At 39.4% G+C, this 17,154-nt stretch overlaps 1 protein-coding gene across 3 annotated transcripts in view; it reads left to right on the forward strand.

Moving 5' to 3' along the window:
* The window catches only part of NPAS3 (neuronal PAS domain protein 3), an 805,304-nt gene extending 794,494 nt beyond the window's left edge, over positions 1–10,810 (forward strand). For all 3 annotated transcript variants that reach the window (XM_058162236.1, XM_058162237.1, XM_058162238.1), the window contains 3 exons: positions 2,772–2,919; positions 5,182–5,297; positions 6,460–10,810. In XM_058162236.1, the coding sequence (XP_058018219.1) occupies positions 2,772–2,919; positions 5,182–5,297; positions 6,460–7,769 (1,574 nt within the window). In that variant the 3' untranslated portion in view covers positions 7,770–10,810. The remainder of the gene's footprint in view (positions 1–2,771; positions 2,920–5,181; positions 5,298–6,459) is intronic.
* Positions 10,811–17,154: the final 6,344 nt, after the last annotated feature.

The following is a 17,154-nucleotide window of genomic DNA, read 5'->3' on the forward strand; positions in this document are numbered from 1 at the left end:
ATTTTGATTAATGCATCAATTTGATCAACTTTACCTTGTTTACAAAATACTATAACCCAAATTGCAAATGCCTGCCACTTCTACAAAAAAAGAGATCTGACTGAATTTCCAAATCTTTCAAGCTTTCAGTCAATTTATTGCAACGTCAGAACATTGTAGTCAAAATGAAATGTCTATCTGTCTTTCTCTTCCATACATATGCATATGGAAAATAAGTAATCCTTATTAATAAACGTGGTATGCCCTAAATGCTGAATGCCGAAGAAGGGAAGGACAGGGCAGGAGGGAAATATGGGAGCAACATCTGAAATTTCTGAGATAAACCTGTTTTTAAACTGGACAAAATCACTACCCTCAACAACCCCAAACAAGTCTAAAGAACAGCCTTTCCACACAGGTTAAGGGAATCTGCTTTAGGCACCAACATGAAAAGAGGTCAGGAAAATACATGAAGGTCAAAATTGGATGTTATGAGAAGGCCTTTTCAAACGTTGGCCCTTGACAAGAATTGGCAGATGAGAAGAAGATAAGGCTTTAAACTACAAAATATTATAGTCCTCCAAATGAACCCTAAATCTTGCCATACTATTTCGATGATATAGAATAACTGCAGGAGAAACTTCCCTTGGCAACACAACTATCAGTTAAAAGTTAAAGAGGAGCCAGTGGCCTCTGCCTTATTTTTCTTTAGCCTCAAAATGGGTGAAGCTACTAGTCTCAGTGAAGAAATACTATCAAGTAGTGTATCCTCTGAGCCCAATTATCCTGCAGTTCGCCTCCACCAAGAGCCCCAAGTTCATCTTGAATTTAGGTGTATCTTATTTTTAAAGAAAAAACAGAGCTCATTCACACCTATCTTCAGCCCCAGAGCCACTTGTACCGTATGCCTTGAGCTCAGGAGATGAATACATCTGGCTGTATACATGTTTGAGTCCAACATAAATCCTGAGGTGGCTTTGCGGCCTAGAATTGGTAGGTTGGCTTGCTAGAAGGGTTGATTAACTGCTATTGTAGTTACACAGTGCGTCACAGACTCTCTGGATAAATAGAAGAGCACCTAAAGCTTTAGCTGTCCCCTGAGCGAACTCTTTTGAGCTAAGCCTAAGAACTTTTGCAGCCTTTCTGTTTGAGATGGGAATCTTGAACAGCAGTGATAGCTATAGCAAACCTTCGCAGACAACAGAGAAAGTATGTAGAAAGAAAAAGGAAAAAGGGAAGGAAAAAACTATCCTGCACTTCTGCACTTGCATCTGGGTTCCTTTTACAAAGAGAAGAAAAGGTTTTCTAGATTGTGATGCTAATATGAATTTAGGCTTGTATCTTCTCAGGTACAGTAAGCTTTAAACTTTAGACGGCATTATATATACTTGCATATCATTCTCTGAATCTGAAGGTCCAGCCAAATTTTAAAGGCAAAGTCTAACTTTTAAATTGAAAGTTTAGCAGTACTAACCACAGTTTTTCCTGTCTTCAATGTGACTTCTTTTCGTCTATTTCTTCCACCTCTTCCCAAAAAAATCAAAATGTACTTCATGAAACTATTGTATATGAAGCACTTATTAGCCATAATTAAATGGACAATATGAATTTACTACGTCTTTAGGACTCTGGCTTGTTCTGGTTTAGAGCAAGATGATTAATGCAAATACATATTACTTGAGATAACCATTTAGCAGCTAATTTAGCCAAATTTATTACAGCAGTTAGAGGTTTTTCATTTTAGCAGACGGAGACAAGGACATGCCAAAAGCAGAGATGTATGTGAATGCACACTGCCCTCTAGTGCACAAGATTTACAGGATGGAGAACAAATACATCCCAGAAGAAGAAATGCAAGCTGGAATAATAAGAATACTGAGCACATTGTCTGTATTTCTGCCAAAGACACATTGCTTCCTTATTTCAGCATATATGCTACTGTATGAGTATTTTAAATTAGCTAAAACTCTATTACAACATTTGGCTTGGAAACACTGGCTTGAAACAAATTTTAACATCCTTTTACGAAGCATCTTTAAGCAAAATTTCACAGAATTTATACATTTTGCTTGTTCTTCCATTTCTGGTTCTATTTCAACATTGCAAAGAACTCTTGCTTTAACATGCTTGATTCTACAACTCCCTTAGGCCACAGTTTCTTCTGCAGTTCATTGGTTGATTTATTTTGCTCTGGTATTAAGCCAAGTCTCTACAGACATTCCTCCTATGACCACTGGAGATTTGGTTCATCTGAAGACTGTAAATTCTGTTTGACAAGATCAAAAGAAACAGATGTGTAAGTTCAGTAGTTGATATCACCTGCAATGAAGAGAAATGATCAAAGAACTAGGGTACCGTATCTTCCCAAACCTTTCAAATAGCCAGAGTGTCGGGGAGGTTTACTACCTAGCAGCTATGAATAAATCACATAGAAATTTAACATGTGTATGATACACACACACACACACACACACACACACACACGAATGAAACAGAATTGTCCACAGATTTGGTGCTTCATGAGCCACTGCAAATTCTGCTTCTGATTGCTTTTCCCTTGCTTAGTCAAGCTGCCAACAGCAGATTAAAATCAAACTACAAATCAAGGCACTGCCTTCAAGTTTTCCAGGCCTCCCAGAAATGATTTAATTGTTCTTATAATTGTGTTTTCTCTGAAATGTAGGGGACAAAAATCCTTCCATTTCTTTGTACTGGCATGGTGTGTGCTTTAATACAGAGCAATTGTGTATCAGTGCAATGCCAATGATTTGCCTTTTGTTTCTTCCATTCAGTGCTGAACAAGGGTCAGTGTGTTACAAAATACTACCGTTGGATGCAGAAAAGTGGGGGCTATATTTGGATACAGTCTAGTGCCACTATCGCTATTAATGCCAAGAATGCAAATGAGAAGAACATCATCTGGGTTAATTACCTTCTGAGGTATATCTTTTTGCCACTTCAATTATTGGCATTTGTGTTATGACTACAGGACACATATTGAAAGGATAATGTGTAACAACAAATGCAAGGAACGCAACATGAGTCTGCTTATAATTAATGTGTACTAATGGGATAGACTGCCAGTCTGGATTCTCCTAAATCCAGGTAAAGCTTTAGCTTAAACAGGGTTGATTCATAACCAACCTTTGTTAGGTTGATACTATGGACAGGGGCTTCTTTAAAAAGGCATGAGGTAATGTTCCTATGTGCTAGGAAGCCAAGGCCCTTGTTGTTTCAGAAACTCTGTTTGTTGCAATTGTCAGTACGGAATTTATCATAAAACTCTTCAATGCATTACCCTTTGCTTTCCAGATATGTTAGACATGTTGATTAAATGCCAGATGTTTAAGCTCTCTGAATTGTATACAGGAAAATATTAGGTGTGCTGTTCCTTCAGAAATATAACATTAAGACATTACTTAACTTAGATCTTGGTGAATGCACATTGTGACCAGTAGAAATGGATTATTCTTATTTTATCTGTATGCTTTATGGGAAATGCCTGAATTTTATTTCTGTTTGAATAATGGAAATCAAAAGAGCATATTATTTAGAACAGAACAGAATAGAATAGAATAGAATTCTTTATTGGCCAAGTGTAATTGGACACACAAGGAATTTGTCTTTGGTGCATATGATCTCAGTGTACATACAAAAATACATTCATCAAGAATCATAAGAATATCACTTTTATTAATAATACAATTAAGTAATAAGAGGTATTTAAATTTAATAAATGTGTTTATGTAAAGAAAATGGGAAATATTGTGCACTATCAATCCTAAACTTATGTCCTCAGAATTCTTGTTGATTTAAATAAGTCTTATTTCTGTTAAATGGGTTAACACATGTGGGACCTTACAAACAATTATTGAGGGGAGGGGAATGGGCCATGTGATACCTTTTTTTTTTTACTTTTTTTTTTCATTGCAAAGGCTGGGTCCTTATGTCAGGAGTGAGCTCAGAAAGAATTCACATTTCCCAGAGAAAGGACTGTAACCCCTTTTTTCCCTCACTGAGATTTAATTGAAGATAAAGAGGGAATCAGATATTTCTTAGAGCCCCAAGCACTTCTTAGAAGAGAATTGAATATAGCAAGAGGCATTCTGCTTTTGAGCCCAATTCTTTCCTGCCATTATGATAAATGGAAATCAGAGTTGAAATAGTTTCCCAGTAATTAAAGACTAGTACATAAAGGCTTGAGGAATCCACCTACATGTTACACATCTCCATAGCATTTGCAGATAACATAGGAGCATCCTGTCTCCTCTCCTCCATGGATTAACCTCTGATACGAGTTGCAAATTATAAAGCGATTTTCCAATAAAAACAAGAGGGACTTGTAAAAGCAGCCTACTGCTCTCTCAAACCATCCTCCTGGATATGCAATGGTTTTTGTTCTTTGGGGGAGGAAACTTTTTTTAATCTTGTTGCATGTTCTTGGTTCATGTTTCCATGCTTGCTTGTAGAGAAGTATTACTGGGCTGGCATTACTAGAAATACAGAATAATAGAGTTGGAAGGGACCTATATAACATGACACAGTTCGCGTACGAGTCCAGAAATTGTAAATAACAATTCTTCTGTGAGTTATGCAAAATAAATGATGAGGTCATCATATACTGAAGATGGTAATGAACAATTCACTCGTAAGATAGAAATAGCAGAAAACAAGGCTTATTTATTTGTTGGTTACTCAACAAAGAGTTATTATTTTGATGGATAATACCACAACAAAAAGGATATATATTTTCCTAATAAAAAAAAGGATATATATTTTTAAATTAGTATTAATGAAAATTCCCCAAAGCTTCAAGAGTGAAGAATCAAGATATGTAATTACTATTGTTGTGTTTAGGTGTCCAAATAAAGATTACTTTTAATAGTGAAAAACCAAGATAGAAATTCTCTAAGTAAAACCCACAAACAAAAACCTCAAAAACTGTATTACATTTCATCACATGGCTATATTTGATTAATGCTAGCAATTTATTGTATTATATTGTTTTTAATTACTTAGTTGCCAAGAAAGGTATGGGTGGGAAGAAAGGAAGGAAGGAAGGAGGGAGGGAGGGAGGGAGGGAGGGAGAATGCCTTTCTCTGCTTTCTATTGTTTCAGGCATTTAAAAGAATTTTGAAAGAGGGGGGGAACTATCATACTCCAAGTTATGTATGTGTACATGGACTGTCTTTTCTCTTTTAGCGATCCAGAGTACAAGGACACTCCAATGGATATTGCACAACTTCCACACTTGCCAGAAAAAACCTCTGAATCCTCTGAGACCTCTGATTCCGAATCGGATTCAAAGGATAACTCGGGTACGTAAACGCTCATCTTGTATGTAACGTTTTGGCATTGTAGAAGCATGGTTCTTCTTGGTTTATTTTTAAATTTATTCATACCATTATAGCCAAGTTAGAAACTGCAATTATAACTTATAAGTGGTGCTTTAAAATTCTCATAAAAATTGGTAAGAAACACTGGGCTGGTTTGGGGCTGTTGCACTCTGGAAAAATCAAGTATATAGTTAGGAGTATTCTTATATCTATCACTGTTGGCTGGATGTCCAGATGACCTCATCGCTTAAGAGCAGCTACTGTCATCTCAGATTCATATAGCAGTTCTGACCCTATTTGCATAGCAAGAACCCAGCATATGTGCTCCGTTAATCTCTTGGCTGGATTACTGCAAAGCATTTTATGGGAGGATGTCTTTGAAGATGGTTCAGAATATTTAGTTAGTCTAAAGCAGAGCTGCAGCTAGGACTGGCAAATAATATGATGCTAATGTTTTATCAGCTGCAGAAACTATTCCAAGTCTTATTTGAAATATTAGCACTGCTTGTTAAACCCTTGTATGGTTTGGGTGCAGAGTATCCCAAGGAACATCCTACTTCCTCCTATATTGAAATTGGGCAGGTGTTTACAAAGAAGGAGCCTTCTTACCTGTTACACTTCACTTATAAAAGGCTCTTTCTATAAAGGCACAACTTGCATTCACGTGGCAATATTATTGTTTCCAGAGCAAGATCTTCATCTTCTCTAGGCCCTTTTAATTTTAACTGTCTGCCCTGTACTGGAATAATGGCTTTTATATGGATGATAATCTTTGTGGTGCTATTCATGCATGGTATTTTACTCTTTATGTATAGTTTTTCTGATTGTACTCATATTTAGCAGCCTGTCCACAGAACTGTCATTACTGGAGAAAAAAATAACAACACAAGTCTTACGTTCAGCTTGAGCATGTATGTTTTTTTTTATTTTTTGAACAGCAGAATCTTGAACTGGAGGGAGTTAAATGACAGACAAATGCTGCTCAGCTCATTCTTGGTAAAACTGTCATTTTAAACTTAAAAGAAAATGCCTTTGCCAGCAATATTGCTAGTAATAATATTTCACCAGCCTCCAGCAGTCTAAGTGGGCTCTAAATCTTACATTCTTATTCCTAATGATGTTTTTCACTTTTCTTTCTACTCAGAGGACAATGAGAATTCAAAGTCGGATGAAAAAGGAAACCATTCAGAAAACAGCGAAGATCCCGAATCAGATAGGAAGAAGTCTGGCAACCAGTCAGATAATGAAATGAACTGTAATGATGATGGGAACAGCTCCAGCAACCAGGACAGCAGAGACAGTGATGACAGCTTTGAGAATTCTGACTTTGAGAATCAAAAGGCCCCCGAAGATAGCTTTGGCACTCTTGGTTCTATGCAGATTAAGGTGGAGCGCTATGTGGAGAGTGAGTCAGACTTGCGGTTACAGAACTGTGAGTCATTAACCTCGGACAGTGCCAAGGACTCAGACAGTGCAGGAGAAGTAAATGCCCAGTCTTCCAGCAAGCATCAAAAAAGGAAGAAGAGAAGGAAAAAGCAGAAAGGAGGCAGTGTGGCCCGGAGAAGGCTCTCAAGCACCTCAAGTCCAAATGGGCTTGACTCAGCATTGGTGGATCAGCCCCAGCTGCTCTCACCGCCAAACAGTGCCTCAGTGCTCAAAATCAAAACAGAGATCTCAGAACCTATCAATTTTGATAACGATAGCAGTATTTGGAATTACCCACCCAACAGGGAAATCTCAAGGAACGAATCACCTTACAGTATGACCAAGCCCCCCAACTCAGAGCACTTCCCTTCCCCCCAAACCAGCAGTAGTTTACATGTCTCCATTCCAGACTCTGTTCTAACCCCGCCAGGGACTGAAAATCCTGCCAATCGCAAATCTCAGTTCAGCACCTCATCCAACTCCGCCTTGGCTCCTGTATCCTCTGACCCTTTGTCCCCACCTCTGTCAGCATCTCCACGGGACAAGCATCCGGGTGGCCCCAGCACTTCCAATTCTTTACTGTATACGGGGGATCTGGAGGCCCTACAGAGATTGCAAGCAGGCAATGTGGTCCTTCCTTTGGTTCACAGGGTAACTGGAACCCTTGCTGCCACCAGCACGGCTGCTCAGAGGGTCTATACCACTGGCACGATCCGGTATGCCCCTGCTGAAGTTACTTTGGCCATGCAGGGCAATCTCCTCCCCAACACTCATGCTGTTAACTTTGTGGACGTTAACAGCCCCGGTTTTGGCTTAGATCCTAAAACACCAATGGAAATGCTCTACCACCACGTCCACCGACTCAATATGTCAGGACCGTTTGGAAGTGCTGTGAGCGCAGCCAGCCTGACCCAAATGCCTGCAGGGAATGTGTTCACAACTGCCGAAGGACTGTTCTCGACTCTTCCGTTTCCTGTGTACAGCAACGGCATCCATGCCGCACAGACACTGGAACGGAAGGAGGATTGAAATATGACCACATACTGTGTTCAGTGTTAAACTCCGAGGCATAGACTATGTTTTAATTTAGACCTTTAATCCTAGCACTTTGAATTTGAGCAGGTCAGCTTATTCTCTCCATAAGATGCTCCCCTTTTCATCCCCTTTCTCTTTAACTTGACTTATTCTTTAATGGGAAAGATACTTTTAATTTTGGCCTTCAGAGAACTGAAGTATCAGTGGCCTGCCATTTTGTCTTCTTCCAAGATGTGTATTTTTTTTCCTTTTGCATCTTTATTAAGATGCCTTTAATATGCGTATGCCTCTGCCATAGAATACTCAGTGTTGTGGTAAAGAGATTGTAAGAATGACAACCATTGGGTTTTCTTTAAATTGATCTTGATATGATCAAGGTTAAAAAAACAAGCATAAAACAATGTGCCCTGTTTGACTAAGTCAAATGAAAAGGGGGGTATTTGTTCCTAATTCCTTTAAAAAAAATAGGGGATAGTATTTTAGAATTTTATGCAGAGTTTAATTCACTTTTTATGGTTAAGATTTTCTTACTTGCACATACAATAATTTGGGTTCTTAAAAAATTAATTTCTGGCCTGTGATTAGAATAATAAGAAGATGGACTAAATGTTAACTACAGAAACATTAACTTTATTTCTAAAACCATGGTGCTATCATTTATTAATCTGTAATGTCTTCACACAATATGCAGCTTGTGGGCTGGGTTATTTTTTTTTTTAAGGAATGTCTTCTGTGCTAGTCCATAGTCAGGTGCTGCAGTTTCCTTGGTTAGTTAAGACAAAAGCCCTCATTAACATTTGCTGCAGGACTTAATTTGTTTACCTCCAAACTAACAAGCCTCATATTAAATTTAAACGGATCTGGAAGACTTTTCTTTTGGAGAGTTGAGCGAATGTGCTAAAAAGAACAAGAAAATGCAGTGAAATTGACTCAAAGACCAGATTTTTTAAAGGTGTATATTGTTTCTCTTTCTATTTTTTTATTCTCAGTAGAACTGAGGCTAATTTTACAACTTCCAAATAAGTGAATGTGAGTGAGTGAGCAAGTGAATGTGTCTGTGTGTCTGTGTGTCTGTGTCGGTGTGCATGTGTGTATGGATATGTGTATGTGTGTGTGTGTATACATACTGTACACACACACACATATATATATACATGTACGCTTTATGTTATAGAGGGAAGATTGTATCTTTATTTTTATGTTTTGCTCATTGATTTCTCTTTTGTAATACCCCTCCTCCTCCTCCTTCTAGTGTTGAAGCCAATATGTTTTAACAAATGGGTTAATAAGCTTGAACTAGATAACTGCAACTAAAAAACTGCACATTAAGTAAAAACAAAAGAAAAAAAGTCTATTTTGTCTTCATTGCCAGAAATCAGTGTAGTGTCAAACACTCCAAATGACTGTCAAGTATAAATTCTTCTTCCACTCCATCTTTGGCAGCTGTTTGTTAAGGCATCTAATAACAGATGTGAAAACTGTAATGTGTACAATGTGTAAGTGTCCTTGGCTGTCAGTCTCATTGCAGTTTCAATGTGTGTTACTATATGCAGTATATACTAAGCTAATGTAGTTGTTTTGTCCTTTGTCTTCTCTGTGCTTTATCTCTAGTCTGGAGTGGCAAAGTCCCATTCCTACAGTCCTAGTGAACCAGTGATTCTTGGGGGTTAGTGGTTTTTGTGTGGTGGCCTTCCACTGTCTGTATACCTTTTCATTTCTGCTGTTGCTTTGCTGGTGTGTATTTTCAGACTTTTCTCTCCCTCTGTTTACTTCCAACCTTCACCTTTCTTCCCAATTTCTTCTTCTAACTCTTTCTCTCTTTTTCCATTCTCAGAGATAAAAGACTCTTAACTAGCTCAAGGTAATGGAGCCATTTTTCCCCACAGAGGAGTTCTGGGTATGTCTTGCTCGTACAGTGTGCATCACACAATGCACTAAAGGCTGATACTCAGACATATTAAATGAAGTGATGCCATATAGCCTCAGTTGTTAACATTTCCAGAGTCCCTTGTGCTCTAATTGTAAGTAGAGGGTGCATTTCTTTGGTGTTCTCCCAAGTTGGTTAATGGAATAATACAGAAAGAGATAGAAAATTCTTGAAGTGCTCAACCAATGTGGTTCAAAAGCAAAGCTGAGCTTTGGATTGTCAAATATATATTTTTGCATACCTGTGCAATGTATTGCTGATGTATTTTAGCTCAGCAGTTCTCTCCATAGTGGATAACCCTTTGTGTTGAAATGAAGCCGAGTACAGTGGGGTTTGAATTGGAGAAGTAGAGATGAGAAAGAGTGGGATAGAGTGATGCCCACAAAGGGCGCTGAATGTCATAAAATTTGATAATGAGCTTGTAAAGGGTTAATTTGAAAGATTTTAGGTAGATTCCAAGGCCAAGAGAAGCTAATTGGGGTTTCGCTTTGGAAGTTCTAGCTGTTGAACAATCAAAGGAGTGCACCTATCGGCTACAAAGACAGCTAGACAGCTGTTGTTGCTTTATTTTATTTTATTTTTTATAAATGTTTCTGTGTTGTGTCAAAATGATTTCTGGTGATTTAACCTAACAGATAATCACAGCTGCTGTCTAAATCCATAGTGTTTAAAACTACAAAATGGAAAAAAAAACTTCATTACCTGTGAAAGACTGTGTCTGTGTTTTTAACTATTTCTTGTACAAATATATGAAATCTTTTATGAGGAGACTGGTGCCAAGTAGCTGAATAAAGGGGAAAGGGATTCTGTTCGTATAAATCTTAGCAGTGTTACCAACTCTACAATATATATAAAAAAATTAAAATGTTTAAAAATGACAGCTATGGTACATTTATTTTGTGTTAACCTAACCGAATCTAACTTCTTGAGTGCCTGGCTTATTCGAAACATTTTTTTTTTCATTGATCATTGATAATGCTGCAAATCAGAAATGTACATACTTCATTTACAGCAGGGTTCTTTTTATACTTTTGTAGATTCTCATACATGTCATACATGGTTGTCTTTATGTAACTTAATTTTTTTCATCCTGCAGGTGCCATTTTCATAATAAACTTCTCTTGGATTTGTTACTATCTGGCATCATTTCTTTTACATACGATCATCCTGATTAATTAATGCTGGTAGTATTTGTTTAAGCAGGGTACCTTGTTTGAAAGCTTTTAAAAATCTAAAAAAAAAGAGGCTGTAACTAGATTATTTTTAAAGTTTATAAGCTTTTCAAAGTGACCTATGTAGAAGCAGGCTGACAATGCTAATCCAAATACTACACTAAACGTGCCACCATCCTAAATTCTCAGCTACCCCAACTCATTATCATACTGAGCATTTTATGCACATTATCAAAGCTGAATAATAGGGCTGAAATGTTAACCATGGCAAAAAGGGTGACTTCAGAGAGCAGCTTGTCTATGCTGATCACCAAAAATGCAGATTTATTCTTTCATATATGATATCAATACGCTCAAATTCTTTGTCACTCATATTCTATAAAGGCATTTGATTTTATACCTCACCCTGTAAATTGGAAGACAAATACCTCATGTATTCATACATTCTTATTAGCCAGGCTTCTGGCAAAGAAACGGAGGACAGAAGAGTTTGCCAGAACACAAAACCGGGACTTGACTTCAGGGTAAACGCACACACAAAAATAGGGCTCAAAGTCATACAGATGTATTATCATTTAAAGTGAACAATCAACCAAAATTTCAAAAAGATACGGGATTGTATCATAACGTTTTTGGATGATAGGGAAACATATTGAAATGGTAACATCAAGAGCTGCTACTGATACGTTGATGTTTAAGTGGAATGTAATATTTCAGTCCACATGAATTCCTAGACTTGAACATTGGGCACCATCTAACAAAATGAAATTCAATGGTGAAAAAAGTAAGGTTCTACATTTAGGCCAAAAAAACAAAATGCACCAGTACCGTATATGTGGTACCTTGCTCAATAGTAGTATCTGTGAGAGGGATCTTGGAGTCCTAGTGGATAACCATTTAGATATGAGCCAGCAGTGTGCAGCAGCTGTTAAAAAAGCCAACACAGTTCTGGGCTGCATAAACAGAGGGATAGAATCAAGATCACGTGAAGTGTTAGTGCCACTTTATAATGCCTTGGTAAGGCCACACTTGGAATATTGCATCCAGTTTTGGTCGCCACAAATGTGAAAAAGATGTCAAGGTTCTAGAAATAGTGCAGAGAACAGCAACAAAGATGATTAGGGGACTGGAGGCTAAAACATGAAGAACGGTTGCAGGAACTCCGTATGTCTAGTTTAATGAAAAGAAGGACTAGGGGAGACATGATAGCAGTGTTCCAATATCTCAGGGGTTGCCACAAAGAAGAGGGAGTCAAACTATTCTCCAAAGCACCTGAGGGTAGAACAAGAAGCAATGGGTGGAAACTAATCAAGGAGAGATGCAACTTAGAACTAAGGAGAAATTTCCTGACAGTAGAACAATTTATCAATGGAACAACTTGCCTCCAGAAGTTGTAAATGCTCCAACACTGGAAGTTTTTAAGAAGAGATTGGATAATTATTTGTCTGAAATGGTATACGTCTGTGATGGTGACCTATGGCATATGTGCCAGAGGTGGCATGCAGAGTCCTCTCTGTGGGCTTGCGCACTGTCCCAGCTGCTTTTTTATTTTTGGTGCACATATGTGCGCTGGATAGCTGGTTTTTCGCATGCGCTGGAGTGCCGGAAACCTGAAGACTAGCTGGCTGGTGTGCCAAAAAACTGAAAACCAGCTGGCTAGCGTGCGCATGTGCACCGGCCAGCTGGTCTTTGGGGCTCCTGCGCGTGCATGTGTGCGTTCCAGTTTGAGAACTCAGTGCTGAAAAGGTTTGCCATCACTGGTATAGGGTTTCCTGCCTAAGCAGGGGGTTGAACTAGAAGATCTCCAAGGTCCCTTCCAACTCTGTTATTCTATTCTATTCTATTCTATTCTATTCTATTCTATTCTATTCTATTCTATTCTATTCTATTCTATTCCACTGATTTAGGCAATGTTCCTGGTACATTGGTTTACACACACACTGTCTGCATGACAAGTAGCAGATATTCTTGCTGAATTTTACTTACAGACTACACCTTTCCCATTAACCTCACAACTCTGGAAAATGCACCGAAATTTTAATCTGAAAATAGACTTAATTTTAGCAGTAAGTTTGCAATGGAAGTTTAATTTTGAATATGAAAGAAAACAAAAACAAGCTCAGAGAGAAAGTTCTTTGATTTCAGTCAAAGCTGAATTCTCAACATGCTGATTTTCTTAGGTTTATTGAAACAAGAGACTGGCTGGCCCCTATGCTATTCATGAAACTATTATGTCCCAGGAAAAAGAAATCAGAAGGTTGTTTAGCTGATGTGCTTTCTAGGGTGCAGGAGAATTTATTTATGAGCTTTTTAGTTATATGTAGGATTTAGGCTGTTTCCATATATTTAATTTTTAATAACTGCATACACATAACTATAACTGATACATTTTGGAGGATAAATACGTGACATGTGCCATAATGCATATGTATGTGTTCAAAAACTAAATAACTTCTGTTTATGCTCTCCTTATAATCTTGCATTTACATTAATGGACTGAAGTTTTTAATCATCTTCAGCTCAACCAGCTATTATCAGAATTATAATGTACTAAAGCAAGGGTGTCAAACTCACGGGCCATGGGCCAGATGTGTCATGTGCTGGCCATCCCCACCCACCCACCCACCCTATTTAAGGAAAGGTGGGGGAAATTGCGATATGTCACGTGATGATGTGTCGTCATGAGTTTGACACCCCTGTATTAAAGAAACTTAAGGCCATAAACTCATCTACAATTATTTGGTGGTAAATACCATCCTATAAAGCAGAAAATATTTTTTTAATATTTAGGCTAGGATCAGGCTTTTTAATGCTCAGGTTCCAGTTTTAAGAGAAATATTTCTGCAACAGAGGTTCGATTAAGTTAAAAACTAGCAAGTAATTACTTCAGCTTTAAATTATGAATTCCCAATTTTTATCTCAATTTTAGTGTGAATATGATATACATTGGTTAGTTTGTCTAGTCTATATGGTATTTAACACTTACAAATAATGTGAGGTCTCCTCCAAGAGCTTCATCAAACATTACATATTTAATTTACATTTTTAAATATGCAGATATAAACATCTGAAACCCAGGCTTGTCAAAAGCAAATTGCATGGTCAAAAATGGATCATGTGGTCTAGCACCAGCTGACCATCAGAATTCCAAAAGAGGCAGGGCAAAACCTGAGTATGTTTGCCTCCTTCTCTCATAGATTGTTTATGCTGGGCATTGAGTTCTGGAACAATTCTTCTATTTACTACCAGAACCTGTTCTGTTCTTCCAAGTCATTAGAAAATTTCCTGGACAAAAAGGTTGCAATTAGTCTTCAGATTGCCAGAGAAATATTGGGAAGCCACAATCTCAGGCCTGCCAGCATCTCCGTGTTTGACTTGCCAATGTAATACTCTAGCGTTAGAGGTTATATTTCCTGGTTAAATTCATTTGTTTCTCAATGCAGCATCTGATTCCAAATGTAGAGATTAATTACATTTGAGATGAAGTTGTGCTGAAATTTACGTTAAATTTCAAAGGCCTGCAAAGGATGTACAGTAGTCACAACCAAATTTCAAAACAATAATGTAGTTATAGAAAGTATTAGTGCTTTTTATACTTTATAATAATTAAAATGAATGTAATTTATAGCAGTACAACCACCAAAAAAAAAAGTTATAGTCAACAGTCTTATTGGGGAGAAAGCAAAAAATTATAAGCAGCCTTTATTATAGCACACATAAAGCAGATAGAGCCTTCATCACAATAAACTTGACATCTTTGACCATTTACAAACCATCTGCACATGAACCTGCTCTACTTCACACCCAACTGATGGTAATAAAATACTAGAATCAAGTGTGGCAACTTGCTTTCTACAGGTATGTCATAAACAGTTCCTTGCAAATTTCTTCTTTCAAATCTGTTCTATATTATTTATTTATCAAAAATATTATTTTGCTATTCTTTCTAGAATATCAATCTTCTCACCTGTAATGTATTTGAATTTTAGGAGGGAAATTTGGGCGGGAAAATGCACGATACGGATTGGCTGATGCCTCAGCCAAAACACTATTTAAAGAGGGGTTTTTGCCTGTTGGCTTTTGCTGGGATCACAATAAACCAAAGAGCTGTTGTCACTTGTATCGTCTCCTGCCTCTTCATTGCCCGAACTTAACATTGGCGACGAAGGTGGGATATTGAAGGCAGTGAGACTAGGAAAAGAGCTGAAGGAGCAACTTTATCGGTGGTTCTCCTCCTATCTCTCCGATCGGTCACAGACGGTGTTGACAGGGGGGCAGAGGTCGGCTCCGAGGCGCCTCACTTGTGGGGTGCCGCAGGGGTCGATCCTCTCGCCCCTTCTGTTCAACATCTATATGAAACCGCTGGGTGAGATCATCAGTGGCTTCGGTGTGAGGTACCAGCTGTACGCTGATGACACCCAGCTGTACTTTTCCACACCGGGCCACCCCAACGAAGCTATCGAAGTGTTGTCCCGGTGCTTGGAGGCCGTACGGGTCTGGATGGGGAGAAATAGGCTCAAGCTCAATCCCTCCAAGACTGAGTGGCTGTGGATGCCGGCATCCCGGTACAGTCAGCTGAGTCCTCGGCTGACTGTTGGGGGCGAGTCATTGGCCCCGATGGAAGGGGTGCGCAACTTGGGCGTTCTCCTGGATGAACGGCTGTCTTTTGAAGACCATTTGACGGCCGTCTCCAGGAGAGCTTTTTACCAGGTCCGCCTGGTGCGCCAGTTGCGCCCCTTTCTAGACCGGGATGCCCTATGCACGGTCACTCACGCCCTCGTGACGTCTCGCCTGGATTACTGCAATGCTCTCTACATGGGGCTCCCCTTGAAGGGCATCCGGAGGCTGCAGTTAGTTCAGAATGCAGCTGCGCGGGTTATAGAGGGAGCCCCTCGTGGCTCCCGTATGACACCTATCCTGCGCAGACTGCACTGGCTACCTGTGGCCTTCCGGGTGCGCTTCAAGGTTTTGGTAACCACCTTCAAAGCGCTCCATGGCATAGGGCCGGGTTATCTACGGGACCGCCTACTGCTACCTAATACCTCTCACCGACCCGTGCGCTCTCACAGAGAGGGACTCCTCAGGGTGCCATCAGCTAGTCAGTGCCATCTGGCGATGCCCAGGGGAAGGGCCTTCTCTGTGGGGGCTCCCACCCTCTGGAACGAACTCCCCCCAGGACTCCGTCAACTTCCGGACCTCCGAACCTTCCGTCGCGAGCTCAAGACACATTTATTCATCTGTGCAGGACTGGCCTAGATTTTAAATTTATAGGGGTTTTAAATTGGTTTTAATATTTATATTTATATTTTAAAATTTGGCATTAGAATAAGTTTTTTAATGGTTATTTTAATGTGTATATAAATGTTTTATTTGCCTGTGAACCGCCCTGAGTCCTTGGGGAGATAGGGCGGTATACAAATATGAATAATAAATAAATAAATAAATAAATAAATAAACTTAGTTTCAAACCCAGCCAGTATCAAGAGCGGATACATAGCGATGTCTAGCTATACGCCGCCAGTGCCATTTGACCAGCCAAGGAGAAATGAGGGTCGTACATGGCTCATTTTGAGTGTTTCCTCGAAGCTAACGAACTGCAAGGAGTATCGGATAATCGGAAGCGCGCTTACTTACTGAGCCACTGTGGGCCAGAAGTCTTCGATACCGCCGAATTGCTGTCGGAACCAACGCCTGTACAGTCGGTGCCATGGCAAACGCTGCAGATGACACTACGAGCACACTACGCGCCAGTGCCGTCGAAGTTTGTACAATGGTTCGAGTTGAGGCAAAGAGTTCAGCAAGAGGGCGAATCGATAAGCGTGTACATGGTCGCGTTAAGGAAAGCTGCAACCCACTGTGAGTATAGAGACTTGGAGGACACTTTATTAGAACAACTCATTTGTGGGGTCAGGGACATCCGACTACAGAGGCGGCTGCTGTCGAAAAGCAACCTAACCCTGGCGATAGCCCTGGATGAGGCCAGGGCACACGAGATGTCCACCAAAGCAGCAGAAACCTTACAAAAGCCGAACACGCCGGGAGGGGAGGAGTGTAATGTATTTGAATTTTAGGAGGGAAATTTGGGCGGGAAAATGCACGATGCGGATTGGCTGATGCCTCAGCCAAAACACTATTTAAAGAGGGGGTTTTGCCTGTTGGCTTTTGCTGGGATCACAATAAACCAAAGAGCTGTTGTCACTTGTATCGTCTCCTGCCTCTTCATTGCCTGAACTTAACATCACCCATTCCCAATCTCTAAGAAATTGTATCTTGGTTATAG

Source organism: Ahaetulla prasina, chromosome 1 (genome assembly GCF_028640845.1).
Source record: "Ahaetulla prasina isolate Xishuangbanna chromosome 1, ASM2864084v1, whole genome shotgun sequence".
NCBI classification, from domain to species: domain Eukaryota; kingdom Metazoa; phylum Chordata; class Lepidosauria; order Squamata; family Colubridae; genus Ahaetulla; species Ahaetulla prasina.